The 17,435-nt window shown below is 44.7% G+C and overlaps 1 protein-coding gene across 1 annotated transcript in view; it reads right to left on the reverse strand.

The window, feature by feature from the left end:
* trpm7 (transient receptor potential cation channel, subfamily M, member 7) overlaps positions 1-17,435 on the reverse strand; it is a 113,149-nt gene that overhangs the window by 17,870 nt on the left and 77,844 nt on the right. The window contains exons 18-26 of the mRNA XM_083653083.1: positions 16,348-16,503; positions 11,785-11,928; positions 7,788-7,916; positions 7,176-7,427; positions 5,055-5,229; positions 4,272-4,404; positions 3,318-3,499; positions 2,907-3,039; positions 1,811-2,616 (exon numbers count right to left, since the gene is read on the reverse strand). Coding sequence (XP_083509209.1) covers positions 1,811-2,616; positions 2,907-3,039; positions 3,318-3,499; positions 4,272-4,404; positions 5,055-5,229; positions 7,176-7,427; positions 7,788-7,916; positions 11,785-11,928; positions 16,348-16,503 — 2,110 coding nt within the window. The remainder of the gene's footprint in view (positions 1-1,810; positions 2,617-2,906; positions 3,040-3,317; positions 3,500-4,271; positions 4,405-5,054; positions 5,230-7,175; positions 7,428-7,787; positions 7,917-11,784; positions 11,929-16,347; positions 16,504-17,435) is intronic.

Here is a 17,435-nt window from a genome sequence, read left to right on the forward strand (position 1 = left end):
TCTCGACCTCCACCCAGACATAAGTGAGCAGTGAGGATGAGGCGGATGCTCCTCAGGATGAGGAGGCAGACCTGGAGGAGCCTGGACTTGGGAGGTGAGTCCTATCAGAGGCAGTTTAGGGAGGTTTTGTCCAGGGCCGTAGCTAAGCTCGGCATTGAGTGGGCCAACCCCCCTCCACCTCCTAGCTCGCTGCTTCAAGGGCGCCTTTTCCAGGCTCCCACGGTCGGCCAGAAGAGGGCCTCTACGCGTTTCCTACCATCCCCCTGATCCCACAGGTGCTGGACAGGGTGAGGGGGCAGGGCCTGCAACTCACACTGGTGGCTCCGCTGTGGCCGACGCAGATCTGGTTCGCGGACCTGATCTCCCTGGCGCAGGCTGCAGGGGTCGCCGTGGTTGCTGCCACATCAACCGGACCTAGCGCCGCTAGGCGGGCTTCAGCATATGTGAGAATCCTCGTTTTCACGCGTAAAACCTGGGTTGTAGGACAACCCTAACGTTTTCTTTATATAACAATGCCCCGCACATCTGGTAACAAAGCAGATAAAAAAAAAAAATCCAATAATGATTTGAAAATACTATTTGGCCCAGATTTGTGCATTGTTTTTGTCTCATTTGCTTTAGAGTTGCAACGATTAATCGATCGACAGAAAATGTATCTACAACTATTTTGATAATCGATTAATCATTTTGAGTACAATTTTAAGAGAAAAAATCTAAATTCTCTGATTCCAGCTTCTTAAATGTGAATATTTTCTGGTTTCTTTACTCCTATATGACAGTAAAGTAAACTGATATTATCTTTGAGTTGTGGACAAAACAAGACATTTGAGACCATCTTGGGCTTTGGGAAACACTGATCGTCATTTGCTACCATTTTCTGACATTTTATAGACCAAACAACTAATCAATTAATCGAGAAAATAATCTACAGATTAGTTCATTATGAAAATAATCGTTAGTTGCAGTCCTAATTTTCTAACATTAGTCTAGACACCAGAATGGCAGAATAATCACAATTCAGTCATTTGATTCAGAAACTCATCTCTTCACCTGTCAAACAAATCCTTAACCAATAATAGTTAGGGCTGCAAACTTCAACCACTCAATCACTCATGCTCCAATCACATCAGAACCAATAGAATAAACAAAACACCAAGACAAAAGGTCCAGAGAGAAGAAGAGAGCAGAGACCAGAGAAAGCAGAAGGTCTATTGGGAACTTGATGGGTGGAATGGAGAGGCCCGAGCACCCAGCAGACGCAGCCCTGTAGCTCGGCTAAGACTCAAACCTCTGGTCGCGTTTGGCTCTCTTGCCCAGTTCCTGCCGTTTAGGGAGACTTCTGACCCACTCTGCCCCCGACGGGAGGCCTTTGGCGCGGCCGCTGGTCCTGACACACTCCCTTCTCTGCTCCTTCGTCTGCCGGGCCTCCTGGGTGCCACAGCAGGGGCGAGGGCGCAGCCTGGTAGGGGGCTGTTTTTGTGGCCGTCACCCTGCGGTGATGAAGCCATCTGACGGGCAGCCTCCGGGGCCAATGGGACTTCAGTGTCTCTACCCTGTCTACTCAGAGAGCAGGTCCTGCCCTCATCGTCACAGAATGCCTCGTTCACGTACACCCTACTCACTTTTCTCTCCCTCCTTTCTAACCCATTTGAACTCTTAGGCTTTGCAGTGCAAGCAGGCAAGCAGGCGGGGCGAGTAGAGCCCGAACTCTTGGAAACGATGACAACAGTAGGATACACACACACACATTTTCCATCCTCATCTTTTTTCTCCTCATCAACATCAGGCTCACCCTCATTCTGATACTTACCGAAAAACGCCCCAAACTCTACAGCGGTGCTGTCTGGCTGCATAAGGTGTTGGTAAAGCCCAGCTAGGGCAAGTTCTGGGTGGCTGGAGCCACTGGGCTGGGAGGGGGTGCTGCTGACGTAGAACTGAGCCCCGGGAGAGGGCACATTGGGCACGTTGGGCAGGCTGGCGGGGGAGTCGGAGAAGCCCAGCTCCTGTGGACGGGTCAGCTGCCTCTGGGTGAAAGAGTGGCCTCGGAGACGCAGCTCCGGAGGGGACACGGCCACCGCACTGGGGACGAAGGCACTGGCGCTGCTCGAGGAGCCAGCCTCTGCAGCAAAGTGCCCTAGCCCGACCAACCCCCTCCTCTCTGGACTAAACGCCGGGTTAAAGTTAGGGTCCAGCCCCGGTCCTATCACCGGCCCGAGTCCCGATCTCCGGCTACTCTCCGGCCCGGGCCCTCCTCCTGCACCCATCCCAAAAAGAGAATCCGCCATGTTGACCCTCGCCTGGGGAAAAGAGGAGCCAAAGTATGCCCCCACACTACGTTTGCCCAGCACAGAAGGTTTAGAATGGGGGCCAGTGTCTGTTGGCAAATGGGCGAGGCTGGGCACCACGTTCTTGGACAGACTGAGTTCCCGGGTGATCTGATTGTGGACATGGCTGGCCTCCGATGCCCTCTGGGCAGTCAGGGCCTTCAGGGTGTCCACAGTCAGAGCGGAGAGGTCCTGGAGATGCCCGATCTGGGAGTCCAGTGTGTGCAAAGAGCGCTTGATAAAGTTGACCTTATTCCCAACCTCCTTTAGCTGAACACACATGGTCTCAACCCTGAGTAATGACAGAGAAGAGAGTAGCATTAGTCTTCCACAGCTCAGATCAGTCTCTATAAGCCACTATATTTTAATCATTACAATTCTTAAAATAAAAATAAGTACTGAAATAACGGACTACTAGCATAGCATGTTCAGTGCCATTTATAAAATGTGTGATGTGTCCATTTGAGCTGTATTCACTTAAGGTAATATTTTAATGTGGCTGATTTTAAATGCTGCATGATGATGTTTGCTTCTTGATAGCTCTTTGCACCTTGCTTCTAGGGAGGGCAATGAGAGACCCACCTGTCTGAGGTAAGGCGTATACGCTCCTCGCTCCCCGAGTGAAACTGGTCATCCTTTTCGTGGAAGTATGTCTCCACACACTGCTCCTCAAAATCATGTAGCTTCTTTTGGTCTTCCTCTGTCAGAAACAGCTCTGCAGGAGAAGAAATCAAAGATGAGTTACACATACAGTATACTCTATGTAAAGTGCACGCGTATACAAAAATCAGACCAGTCACTGCTGGAGATATTAAATTAGCAACAGTATCTTGTTGAAAAACATTTGTTCTACATGGCAGAGAGCAATAAAAGAGACATTTGCAGATCAATGCTTAACTAATGAACAATTTGTCCTCCATCACGTACCTGGAACCAAACCTGGTACTGCAAATATTTTGTTAATGTTAAAAAGACAGGGTTTTATATTCATACTTGGTCCGTAGGTGTTCTCCTTCTTCCTCTTCCTGCACATGCAGTAGAAGAGAGAGTAGACGTGGCAGAGGAAGATGAAGGGCGGAGGGAGGACAGGCTTCTCGTGGTAGGCCATGATGAAGTGGTAGCGCTGGTACTTCCACACAAGGTTCGACATCGATTTCACTTGGATATACACATTGCTGGAAAACAGAGACAAGACTGACATGACCATTGACAAAGATGAAAAATTCCATTGGAAAATATAGGAGAACTGAAATGAAGTTGTACGATCTGCAAAAACTCAACGGAAGCTAAGATCAGGTTTCACACTTGTGTCTTTCAATGTTTGGATGCAGTGTGAATTCTTTCCAGTAACATATGGTATAAAAATGGTAGCTCCTTAACGATGCAGTGAATACTTGCTTGTGACCCTTCCAGAGATCTGCATGCAGCAGTGGTGCAACAGACACCCACTATCCTGCACACATTAGCTCTGTGAAGCCATTATAGCGCATGTCAGTCTAATTTACCAGTGTTTTTCAGAACCAGGACCCAAAGCTGAGTCATGGGTTCGCAAATTATTCTGGAAACATTGCTGGCCTTAACAGTTTTTCCATTAAGGATTTTTTTTTCTTTCTTTCTTGTTGATATAGCCTTTCCAAATAAATTCAGCACAAAATAGGCAGATTAAACCACTGGATGAATGGTTAGCAAGCAGCCTATAACCATCTGTTACATTAGCCTAAACACCCTATAAAATCAATTTGATTCTTGTGCATGAAAAAAGAAGCATAATAAAAGTAAAGGTTTTTTGAATGGAGTGTTGTGCCTGCTCTGTCCTAGACTTGCCACCCATTTAACAACAGCTCTGCTCCCTTTGTTTGCACATTTTTTTGTCTCCTTTGTTGCAATATGTGGGTCCACACAGAAAGAAAAGTTTAAAAACTACCGCAGTATGAACTGTGCTCTTACTTGAAGAAGGCGATGAGGAGGTTGACCATTAGTATATACTGTACAAAGAGGTAGACTGCTTGTAGGAGAGGAGTTAGCCACACTCCTGCCGCACACAGGGACTTAACTGCAGCTTCAGTGTTATTAGCACACACTGTGGAGAAAAGATACCAATTACAATAATACACACACATACAATGTACTGTAGGTGCGCACATACAGTCTCCAATAAACTAAATACTTAAGAAGATTAAGATTTCCTTGACTGTCATTGTACAAGTACAACCAAATGTATCTTCTGTATTTAACCCATCCTATACACAACACTAGCAGCAGTGGGCAGCTACAGTACCATGCCCGGGGACCAACTCCAGTTCTTTTGCTGGGCTAAGCTCATAACAATGATAATCCACGTGATGAATTACAGCAGTGAGTGAAGCCTCAGGATGCCAACTCAGGTTATGGAGCACAGCCAGGTGTTTTGTTCCAACTAAGCTTCAAATGCTCCCGACTCAACTGACGATCACTTCATCGCGTTCCTTTAATCCTGACCGCTTACAGCAGAGTCGAGGCAGTCAATGCTGCGGTGGAGCAAAAAGCCCCGTCCTCTCCGAAGAGACGAGCGCTGGCTGCTTGTGTGCGTGCGAAAGGGGGGGCGGTGAAGGGCAGGATGATTAGGCCGTCGTGGGTTTGATTTCCAGTGCTTTTATTTGAGTGGCAATCAGCCACCATGCTACGGCGAGAAGCTTGAAATAGAAATGTCCTTACCCTCGTAATCTCCCCTACCATCCTCATCGTCCTTACCGTCGATTTCATAGGCATACACTTCCCCGTACATCATCCAGTACGGCTGGAAGACCACGTCTTTGGCCAGCGTCCAGCTGGGCTCCTCGTTTGGGTACAAAATGGCTTTCCTGGGCACGCCATAGCTCAGCAGGACTATAGCCATTATTACCACAATGTAAAACATATTGGCCACCTGGAAGAGAGGTCACACATACTGAGTCAAGCAAAAGACTGATTCATAATGATCATCAGTTGTGTAGGACATTTCTGTTTTGATTTTTTACTGTGCGAACCTCTGCTCTGGGGACCCACTCTTCATTTCGCTTTGTCTCGCCCCAAAATTGCACTTTTTAAACATACATTCGAACGAGTAAAATTGGACTCAGGGAATCGTATTTTATTATTTGATTTGATCGAAAGTTTATTTGCAAAGTATTGATAATGAGAGTCGGGGGGGGGGGGTGCCTATGATGATACTGTAGGGCAGATCTACTACTCCTGAACTTCTATGAATGTGTTCTACTTAAATCTAGTATCACTTTAAAGGAACACATCAATAGAATTTGTGATCTTAGACATTTCATCCAATATTTGTGAACACAAATGACAGTACGTGAATTCTGATTAAGGTGGGCCTATCTCTTTAAAATGTATAACACACACACACACAGCTGTCTAAATGTGAATGTTCAAATCAATATACATTTTGTACGTTCAGATTACGAGCGACAAGTCTCACAGTACTATTCATATTTTGAATTCGTTCCACTGTGTAAACATGGATCCAAAGCCCCTTCAGGACAAGGGGGGTGGAAAATAAACAACTTTCTCACTATTGAGAGATTGACACTTCATCGTGACTTTGCCGTGTGAAAAAAGTCACACTCCGCTCAACTTTGTTGCGCGGCGATCACTCGATGCCGTATGTCACACGCCTGCATGTACAGTAGGTCTGTGTCACAAACTCCCACTGAAAGTGACTTACTTTCTGTTGCTTTGTCATTTGCAATGTGAAGGCAATGTCTCAGCAGAAGCAATTCTATTAAACACCTATTAACTCATTGAGTGCCAGCCACTTTTGGAGAACGGACGCTCCCAGTGCCAGAGTTTCAGAGCGTTTTCAGTGATTTCTCGAGGCCCACAGAATATTGTGTGATATTACTATGTAAACACCGAACACGCAAAAAGAACAAGGAGACTCTATTGTATCATCAGCAAAAAAAAGTTTATTGATACCATTTTCCGTTCTTTAGTTATCAGCCGGAGAAGATAGGTCAAAAACAGCAAAAACAGGCATTTCCATCTAGAAGCTGAGATATTCAGCCTTTTGTGAAATGAAGCATTTCAAGCACATTCACTGACTCTAGCTAATATTTTCTGATGTAGTGACGTGGTGTAGTTGTGTGCTGCCCTGCGTGCCCCACCCCCCTCTCCCCCCCCTCAGCTGCAAACTCCTCCCCACACTAGTAACACACAGCCTCACGCACCCAGCGTCTATTTTCGGAGTGCTTTTTGTGCGCCGCCTCCCAGGCAGCGCGACAGGAAAAGCCACACCGGACTGCAGGGAAAGGTTTGGCTTTTCAGTGTCGGCTGCTGCTTTTCTAGCGGCTAATCATGTGGAGAAAGTATGCTGACAGACAGATGCAGAGGGGCTCAGTTGTGGGAGCGGATTGACTGCTGTTCGCAGGCACCGTCAGCATGCAGCCAGAGCAATCTACATGGCTCTGGGCTGCAGCATGAGCGGTTTCTCTTTGATCACGGGGCTTTTTCAGGCTGTTTTCCGGACCTTTCTCTAATCTGGAGAGCACTGTCGCCACCTGATGAGTCCGTAAAATAGGTTATACAGCTTCAATAGCTACAATATTTGTACAGGACATACATAAGGCTTTGATCCACGTCCCACCGTCAAAAAAGGCAATTGACGACAGCTATCGTCTTTGGCACTCTACGTTAGTATTCGAATTGACGACAGCTGTCGTCATTGGCACTCAATGAGTTAAATAACCAAGGCATTTTCAAGATTTCTCTTACACATGAAACTCAATATTCTCCATACAGTCTCATTAACTTCACCAAAAAAACAATGTTAATTGTGCTTGGTGATTAAAACGGTTATTATACCCATTATAAAGAACTCACCATTTTAGCAATCATCATGACATATGGTCCTGCTTGCTGGTTGACAGCCAGGATATCTAGGAGTCGCACGTACCAGAAGATGATATTGAGACAGTAAACTGTCCTTCCCGGGACGAAGGCATCCCCTCCACCCAACCTCAGGCCAAAGCCCACAAAGAAGGTCACAATGGCAAAAAAGTCTGACACATTGAAATAGTCATCAAACCACACTTTTATCTTTTGACTTATCTTGCCTGCTTCAGACATAAACATCTGTGTGGGAGAGGGGGGGGGGGGGGACAAAAACATGAGAAGAACAAAGTATAAGGAGATTAGTCAGTGCACAGGAGATGTACTGGATCTTTTAGGCTAGGTATTTCCACAAATTATAAAAGCTGGGGGGAAATAAGAAACCCAAAAGGGCCTATGAAATTGTTTCACCTCATAATCTCTTCAGAGACCCAAAAGTGGGTTGCAGCAAGATTAAAACTATAAATTCTACTTAAAGAAATTGTGCTCTAACACTATTGTCTATTTTGTTGCCATATCCTCAAACCCACAGCAATGTTAGAGTCTAGTTGGAGAGCTTAAAACAGGGCATACGGTCATCCCTCTCCCCACTGCTTTACATACCTCTCTGATTTTCTCAATGGCAGAGGTGAAGATGTAGAGGATGACCACCCACTCTTGAGGAGACGGAAAAACGGGCATTTTCACCAGGACAACGTAGGAGTAGAACATCAAGAAGCCCAGGTAGAAGAGCTGACCGAGGGAGACACAACCAGAAGACTCATACACAAGTTCCCCATGCCTTCATACTAGGGGTGTCACGGTACACAAAAGTCACGGTACGGTACGTACCTCGGTTTTGGGGTCACGGTTCGGTACGAAAACGGGGGAAAAAAAGGAACAAATCCCAAATTCTGTTTTTTTTCCTTTGAATTTGTCTGAATTCTGCTTTTTACGCTATTTTTACCATCAGAAATAGTGTCTAATATGTGGGAATGAATAAATGTCCACTATTTAATAAGATCTACGCAATCCACACAAAAAGGTTTTACTCTAGAACAGTGATTTTCAAAGTGTGGGGTGCGCCTCCCTCTCAGATGTCTGTATTCCAGCTGTTTGACAGGGCAAAGGCATTTCCCCCCACTTTAAATCTTTATTGTACACAAGTTTGTAAACAGAGCGCATGTGTGGAGTAGTCTAATACTCCCACCAACCCCTCCCCATTGTATTTGTTTTATGTAGCATTTGCTATTGATGTGTTTGATGTAAGCACTAATTTGGAATCCTATCTAAAAGCGGCTACTAGGCGGCAGTATTTCTTTAGTCAACGTCAAAATACCTACAAGTTCAGTAGAAGAAGAATAAAACGGCAGAAGAAGAATAACTTCTAAACCCTGTTGAAAGATACCCCCACTGTCTGACAGACAACGGGGTGGGTTTCACTTTCCCAGTAAGTACGGGAAAGAACCCTGTCAGCACCTTAACGTTATTGGATGCAAGTTTTGTTTAGAATAATATGATTATGTTCGGTCATCTAATGGATTATTGGAACATGACAAGGAGTCATCCCCTCTTCCTCACCGCATCTTGCTTGTCCCATGCGATGTAAGTTGCTTGTTTACAAGTTAACAGCTTTGTCAGTGTTATGTAACGTTTCGCCGCAATGCGCAACTATGAAGGACTTTGTCGCGGCTACGTAACGTTACATTGGCAAGCTTACCTCGTTGGCTTGATGTTGACAGAATTTGCAAAACAGCTTATCGCCACAAAACGTTCCATTCTGTGAACGCGGATTTCTATGGCCCTTGTGTTGTTTTGGTGTGTCTTCTTCTGTGGCGTTTAATTCAATTCAATGGCGTTCAAACAGCGTTTAGGTGCTTCTGGATTCGGCGTATTCGTCGTGGAGCTCCATGTATTGTACCGTGATGCCCGTACCGTGAACTCACGGGACGAATACATATACCGCGACACCCCTACTTCATACACAGTCAATATAAACAATATAAACAGTCATAAGTTGAAGCTGATCACAAAAGGTGCACTTGCAGATATTCTCTAGCAGATGCCCATATTGTGGATTTGTTTGTTTTCAGATTTCTACAAAGACCGTGTGTAATGTTGGCGAAGAGACTGAATTGTTCTTGAAACAGTCCCAGAGAGGGGTTTCCCCTCTCATATCCCAACATACTTTTAGAGGAGGTCAACCAAGACACTCCTCAGGGACAGAGCCTCATCATGGCACTTTGAGTTAGGAGAAAATAGCAGTCATATCCACTGGGCCTCTGGACCCTCTCAGCTGGGGGTTAGCTGTGTGGGAGAGGGATCTCGTCTGCTCCGTCTCAACTCTCAAGTGAAATTCACAGTTCCTGGCTAAATCCTTCATCAGAAAGGGGGAAACCAACCAACCAACCCAAAACTGGTGCTCATGTTTGAACTGAGCATAGTTCAAATCATTGGGAAATGGGCAAAGTTCACGAATGACCTTTCCTTCATGACAGTTGACAGCCTTGCATATATTTGTGTAGTGTGGGCAAACTGGCCAATTTTTTGGGGGGGAGGGGGGGGGGATTCTGGAAAGAAGTAAAACGTGTAATAAACTAGTTTTTGTGCAAGTTCTAATGCAAACGACAAATTTAATTTAACCACCCATGAAATAGTTTAAGCTAGAATCATTGTGGTACAACCGATAATTATGTTTAGATCTGTTTCCATAGAAAAACAAGTGCAAACAACATAAGTTATTTTTCTCACAAATAAATAACTTTTTTTAAGCATAAATGATGCGCGTTTAGACGGTGTCTTTATAACTTAGGGGGAATCCTCTGGGAACCACAATGCCTTAAACAGCATCTGCATTCACCAGACTTGACCAAGGGCTCCATTCCATTCAGAGCACGGGGTCAGCCATACTGCCTCATGTGGGAAAGTCTGAAAATGGTCACATGGTCCATCTACGTCCATGTAGGCAGGTCAGGCACTTACAAATATGCATGTAGGCACGTACGCACGCACACACACACGCACACACACACGTCCTGTTTCTTGATACAACGTTGAGGAGGTTGACCTTTGTCAGAATTACTGAACCTTGACATGCAAGGTGTGAAGTGCTGGAAAATCAACATTCCCATGTTAGAGGTAAGTCGTGGTTGTGTTCTGCCTGGAGCAAAAGCACATCTGTGCCGAGATCAGGATGGAGGCAGGTGCAGCAGATAGATAAGCTCCAACATAACTACATTATGTAGACCAGGTGGCAGTTTCAGTGATGCTATCAGCATGCCTCAGTCCTGAGCAGCCTCAGAAACAACACTGCCCTTGCCAACAGGACTCAATGACCATGCCAGAGCCCCTGAGAATCAGCCTCAGGCCTACACGCATGTATATGAATGAGAGTGAGTGAAAGATGAGTTCATACATGACTATGTGTGTGTGTGTGTGTATGTGTATGTGTGTGCACGCACACGAGTGTAAAAGTGAGTACTTATTTAACAATAAATAAATAAAACTACCTCTGTAGAATAATATTAATGTATAGAGTTGTTCCCATGTTGCCACTGCCAGACAATATAATGACAGTTTGAGTCTCCCAGCGGCAAAACAAGCAGTTTTAGCGAACGTGGAATGACGGTGCACAAATGCCCGACTGCGTTACACTGGTAGTTGTTTGACGATATTGCTCAAGCTGTAAACAAGGCTGTCTTGGTGAGGACTCAACCAATTTGAAAAAAATATGTCATGATGAGTCCCTTAGACACTGATACACTCACTGAAATCATCTCTCCAAGGCTGCACGTTTGCATCTGGGAGACTGTTGCCAACTCTGGTTGATGATGGACAGTATTTACCATGTTTTTCAAAGCACTGTAATCATGGTAATCACGGTACCACGGTTTTAATGATAATGAAAATTTGAAACGGTACTGTTATCGTAAGGAATTTTATCACGGTTATCATTAAGACCGGTTATCGTTACATCCCTACTTCAAACGACCAAATTCTTTAGACCGAATAAATCCCCCCTATCTGAAGAATATAAGGGTGGAATTCCCCCCTATTTTGCAAAGTGAATTTCGGGCCCTGGAGAGTGAGTAGCATGTAGCATGTAGTATTGTGTGTCTTCACTGCCAGTCAAAAGTTTGGACAAACCAAGAAACTCATCCCACACAATACAAGCATATAAGCACCTTATGCGACTCGTAGCATGACATAATACTCATTGTCGATAATATGTTGTTTTTTACTCTGAAATGTGTGTGTGTGTGTGGGGGGGGGGGGGTTGTTTGGCCAAACCTGATTGAATGTACTATGTATTTCATTCTCTTAAAGCCAGTTTGATCTAAAGGCCTATGCTTAAATGCTTGACATTTGTTTTTTAGACAAATATAAATAGTGATGGTAGTGTATGATGTTTGTACTGGATGTATTGGACACACTGGAGGTTCTATATCTTCCAGGAGGCGCTGGAGGAAACCGCTGGGGGAAAAAGATGTCTGTGCTGCTCTGTTGCCATTGTGACTCTGATACAGATAAGCAACTACAAACTTGATGAATGGATGGATCGATGTGTGCATTCGTATGGATGCCAATGAGTGAGTGTTCTCTCCTGTCATCTTCTGCATACCGTGTTGGACCAGAACTTGACAATGGGAGCATGGTAAAAGGCATAAATCTTCCTGGTTAAGGGCAGCTTCCTGGAGCGAACGTGTGTCTCCGTCTCGTTCTTCACCTCCACATGGTCGTGGCCTCTGGCCTCTTTGAACACATCCTGCACAGAGGTTTAAAATATTTCAAATTAAACACCACCAGGCAACAATGCAAAAGAGACAAAAGAGAAGCCCCCTTTAGACAGCCTGTTTGTTCCGCCTTTCGTTCCGGCAGTGGAGGTAGTAACAGAGCAGTGGAGGTTCTAACAGAGCAGTGGAGGTTCTAACAGAGCAGTGGAGGTAGTAACAGAGCAGTGGAGGTTCTAACAGAGCAGTGGAGGTAGTCACAGAGCAGTGGAGGTAGTAACAGAGCAGTGGAGGTAGTAACAGAGCAGTGGAGGTAGTAACAGAGCAGTGGAGGTAGTCACAGAGCAGTGGAGGTAGTCACAGAGCAGTGGAGGTAGTCACAGAGCAGTGGAGGTAGTCACAGAGCAGTGGAGGTAGTCACAGAGCAGTGGAGGTAGTAACAGAGCAGTGGAGGTAGTCACAGAGCAGTGGAGGTAGTAACAGAGCAGTGGAGGTAGTCACAGAGCAGTGGAGGTAGTAACAGAGCAGTGGAGGTAGTCACAGAGCAGTGGAGGTAGTAACAGAGCAGTGGAGGTAGTAACAGAGCAGTGGAGGTAGTCACAGAGCAGTGGAGGTAGTAACAGAGCAGTGGAGGTAGTCACAGAGCAGTGGAGGTAGTAACAGAGCAGTGGAGGTAGTCACAGAGCAGTGGAGGTAGTAACAGAGCAGTGGAGGTAGTAACAGAGCAGTGGAGGTTCTCCCAGCGGCGTATTGAGCAGCTTGCGAGGCTGCGACGGGCTGACGACAGCGTGTGCTGTGTTTGGGGAGAGCGGGCCCAGTGTCGGAGAGGCGTCTGGCCTTAATTCCTTCTGTGTGTGTGCCGGTGGACCACCTGTACAAGGTATATATCATGCGTTGCCTGTATTTTGGGGGGAGGGTGGTTTGCTGTGAACATACCTGGTGTTAATTGATGTCAATTTGTGTTTGTTTTATAGGGCTCTTTGAGCAGGTGCAACATACAGTGTGGCAATAGGGGGGGAAAACAGAGGTGGGTTTAAATATGTTTTTGTTGGGTTGTCTTGTGGGGGAGAGTTATGTGTTGTGTTATGTGTTAATGGGTTAGGGTTAGGGTTAGGGTTAATAAGCAACCAACTGCCTTGGTTGCTTATTTTCTTTTTGTGTTCTTTTTACTTGATTACTGTCATCCTGCACTGCCACCTGTCCTGCTATTACCAACCTGTGCTGTTGTGCTGAGCGCTGTTTTAATTAACAAAACAACCTTTTTCTAAATAAAGATTGCTATTTTTTTATATATATTACTCTGTATTTGTGCCTTAATGGTGTCAGAACCTGCGGTCTGTGGTATTCAGCTTGCCACAGTAAGAAAGAACATTAACTCTTCAGACCATCGGAGGTACTGTAGCTTACGCTCTTGTTTAAGCTCTTGCTATGCTTAATTATTTGCTCTCTTATTTGACTTGATTTTTAGGACTTTTATTCTTTTATTATCTTAAATTTTTACCTCTGAGAAGTTTGTTGAGGTTTTCTCTTTTTACTAGTCTACCTAACAATGTATGTACAGTCAACTTTTTGCACAACCCTCGGTACCGTACATGTGATGCTGACTGAGTGATTTTTAGTATTTTACTTTGCCTATTTTGTGATCTTGAAAATGTCTATGAGTTGAACAAATAGTGCAATGGGGCTTTGCAACTATTATGTCTTGGAGTGCACTTACCTCTGTGACATTAGTGCAATTCTGCAGTGTTTATCTCATCATCTCATTAACATTGATGTGTTTTGATAGCCAGTGTTTATTACAAATTAATTTGGGGTGCCTTGCCCCCCGCACCGATCGATCGTTTCTCTCCCTCTCTCACACACAGGTGTTGCTTGTAGGCTACTGGACGGTTTTGAGCCTTTTCTTTTTTTCCACGACACCGGGTCATATCAAAAAGTTTGGCCAGGAGGGGTGTTGTTGGGTAGAGTTGCTGAATTCCGAAAAGCAAAATAAATCAACTCAAACTGGACTCAAATTAATAACAGTGTGAGACAAAACTTTGAAAAGCATCACCCTCCCCTATTTTCCTCCAGTGACCCCTTCCATAAACAATGAACGGTCCCTAACTCACTATTGAAAATACCATATGTTCACTAACCACTAGTAAAGTAAAGGTAAAGTCCCACTGATTGTCACACAATGTGTGAAATTTGTCCTCCGCATTTGACTCATCCCCTGGGGGAGCGGTGAGCAGCAGCGTGCGCCGCGCTCGGGAATCACATGGTGATTTAACCCCCCAATTCCAACCCTTTGATGCTGAGTGCCAAGCAGGGAGGCAATGGGTCCCATTTTAGCATTAGCACGGCATTAGCTCCGGAGGTAGAGCAGGTCGGCCAATGACTCAAGGGTTGGCGGTTCGAATCCCGCTCCCTCCCAGCTGTTGTCGTTGTGTCCTTGGGCAAGACACTTAACCCTCATTGCCTCGTATGAATGGGTATGAATGTCTATGAATGTTGGTGGTGGTCGGAGGGGCCGTAGGCGCGAAATGGCTGCCACGCTTCCGTCAGTCTTCCCCAGGGCAGCTGTGGCTACATCACCCGTAGCTTACCACCACTGGTACGAATGGTGTGAATGAATAATGATTCCTGTGAAGCGCTTTGGGTGTCTAGAAAAGCGCTATATAAATCCAATTATTATTATTATTATTATTATTATAGTCTTTGGTATGACTCGGCCGGGGATCGAACTCACAACCTCCCAGTCTCAGGGCGGACACTCAGACCACAAGGCCACTGAGCTGGTCACTACCGCAGTATTATAGGAATATTATAGGATTATAGATTTCTTGTTATGGCCATCACAGAGAAAACAACAATAAAAAGGAAATGGCTTGATATGAAATTACTCTAAAAGCAAAAAGCAAGGCGATCTCTAGACTATGCTCAAACGATGTTGACATTAATAAGCTAAATTAATGGACATAAGTTTTTTATGCATTATTAATTCCCTCTAAATGGTAAAGGGACTGCATTTATATAGCGCTTTTATCCAAAGCCCTTTACAATGTGCCTACATTCACCCATTCACACACCGAGGGTGGCCAGCTGCCACGCAGGGTGCTGGCACAGCCATTTGGGAGCAATTTGTGGTTCAGTGTCTTGCCCAAGGACACTTCGACATGCGGACTGGAGGAGCCGGGGATCGAACCACCGACCTTCTGGTTAGTGGACGACGCACTCTACCTCCTGAGCCACAGCCGCCCCTCTAAAATGATAAATCCCTACTTCTATCATATTTTTTCTTCCCCTCGGCTGTACAGCTGTTAATGTTAACATCTCACCTCTTTACTTGCTGTAGAAAAGCATTTTCAGTGTAGAAAAGCTAAGCTGGCTTATTTGCAGGCCTTCCTAATGGCAATATTGCGAAGGGTTAGAGTGAGAGAGACAGAATAAAAAAAGAGAGGAAAAAGGCAAAGAGTGAGGTTAAGAATGTGAATAAAACAAATGTGCGATGTAGGTGTAAACACAGGATCCAGTAGTCTTCATTTAGGCTAAATTAATTCATTTAGGCTAAAATAAGACTAAATGAATGAATCAAAAAAAGAGAGAAAAAGTCCCCACTTGCAACAACAGCAATTACAGTACATGCATGTGTCTAACAGAGAATGACAATGAGAGAGTAGACTGTGACTGAGACCTGTGCACAAGAGCAGAAATGATAGACAATGTGAGCAAAAGAAGTGACTAGCCAGCAGTTTCAGAGAAAGAAAACAAAAGAGTTAAAGTCCCTGGAAACCAGAAATATTTTTTTTTATTATTTAGCATTTTGAGTTCATCACATCACAGGACCCTATGTTAATAAGCCACCAGCCAAATTTGAACGATGATGAACGTCGCAAAGTATATAAATTTAGGTTTGACAGTCATGGCAAAAGTCATGAGAATCAATTAGATCTTTTCTCCCGCGGACTGTGTGGACGTGTCCCGTGTGTGTGCATGCAGGACTGCAAGTCTCCTCCTCCGAGAGAGAGAGAGCGAGAGAGAGAGGGAGGGAAACGGAGAGAGAGAGGAGAGAGAGAGAGAAGGAAAGAGAGACGGAGTGTGTGTGTGTTCGCTCGTTGCTCAGCGCATACTGACAGAGAGGAAGAGAGACTGCCGCTGCGAGTGCACAGCGGTACTGTGTGTGTGTGTGTGCGTGCGCGCATGTGATTCGATTAAATCTTATGACGTGATAAGATTTTTCATTTGAGCACCGCGCGCACCGCTCTCTTCAATGAGGAAATGGAAATCCAGACCTTGTAGAAAAGTGGCGATTTTGGGGCTTTGGGTTGAAACTAATGTCCCCTACTTTCTGAGACACACAATTACTCACATAAGACCCTAAATTTAATAGTTAGAAGGTTTTTGTGGATTTTGGTTTCCAGGGACTTTAACAATCGTAACGATGAAACCGAGAGGCTCAAAGTGAATCTAACCATTTGGATGTCCTCGGCTAGGCTCTGGAAGTTGTGCTCGCTGTCCTCCATGGTCATCTGGTGGTCGTCCTGGCTCTGCGGGATGTGGGCCATCTCAGCCTTCGATTTGTATTCCAACAGTAGGATGGCAGGAGGCACCAAGATACTCAGAATAACCTGTGCACAAGCACGCACACACACACACACACACACACACACACACACACACACACACACACACACACACACACACACACACACACACAGCTGTCTGTCAGGACATTCTTTTGACTTGCATACACCAAATGATCGAAAGCAATAAATTATAGCATTTTCAGCATCCCTATACATCCCTATATTTTTCCCTTTTTCTAAATACCATATTTGAATGAACACAACTACACCCTGCTGAAAAAATGTCACACACTGCTGAAACCCTAATGTAACATCTGATCTGCTCACCTACAACAAACAAATATAGAGCAATTAAATTACAGTTTAAATTATACTGTAAGTATCCAAATAAGGGCCAGTTTAAACCTCAACAGGACACTGAACCGCAACAAGTGGCAAGTGATGCAGGCAAGAGGCCTAACAGGGAAGCCTGTTTCCAGCAGCAAAATGACTCCTTTCATTTATACGATCTTTTCAATAAAGTGACAAATAGTTCCAGTTCGGTTATTTGTGACGTATATGAGATCAATACCTCGTGAAAGCGGATACAAAGCTTTAACCGTATTAATTAATGTCAGTTATGTATCCGTTACAAAGCTCTGGTTCAGGTGTTACATATATCGTCGCTGTCCAATGAAAACCACTTAAGTCCCTTTTTTATGATTTTAACTTTTTAATATAAATGGAATATATCCATTCTCCTCCATGTACTGGCAGGTTTTGATGTCTAAATGACCAATGAAAACATGTTTTACTGGGTAATCCATGTAACACGTACCACCATTGGATGCTGGACCCGCCCATCACATCGCGTATGTGACAGTCGGACCTCCATTCCAATATATATTGATATATTCAATTAAATAAATAAAAACAACATTGGCCGAAGCAGTAGCATAAGTGCATTTACAAAAAAATATATACCGTAAATTCCG

Source organism: Poromitra crassiceps (genome assembly GCF_964638095.1).
Source record: "Poromitra crassiceps genome assembly, chromosome: 16".
Classification (NCBI taxonomy): Eukaryota; Metazoa; Chordata; class Actinopteri; order Beryciformes; family Melamphaidae; genus Poromitra; species Poromitra crassiceps.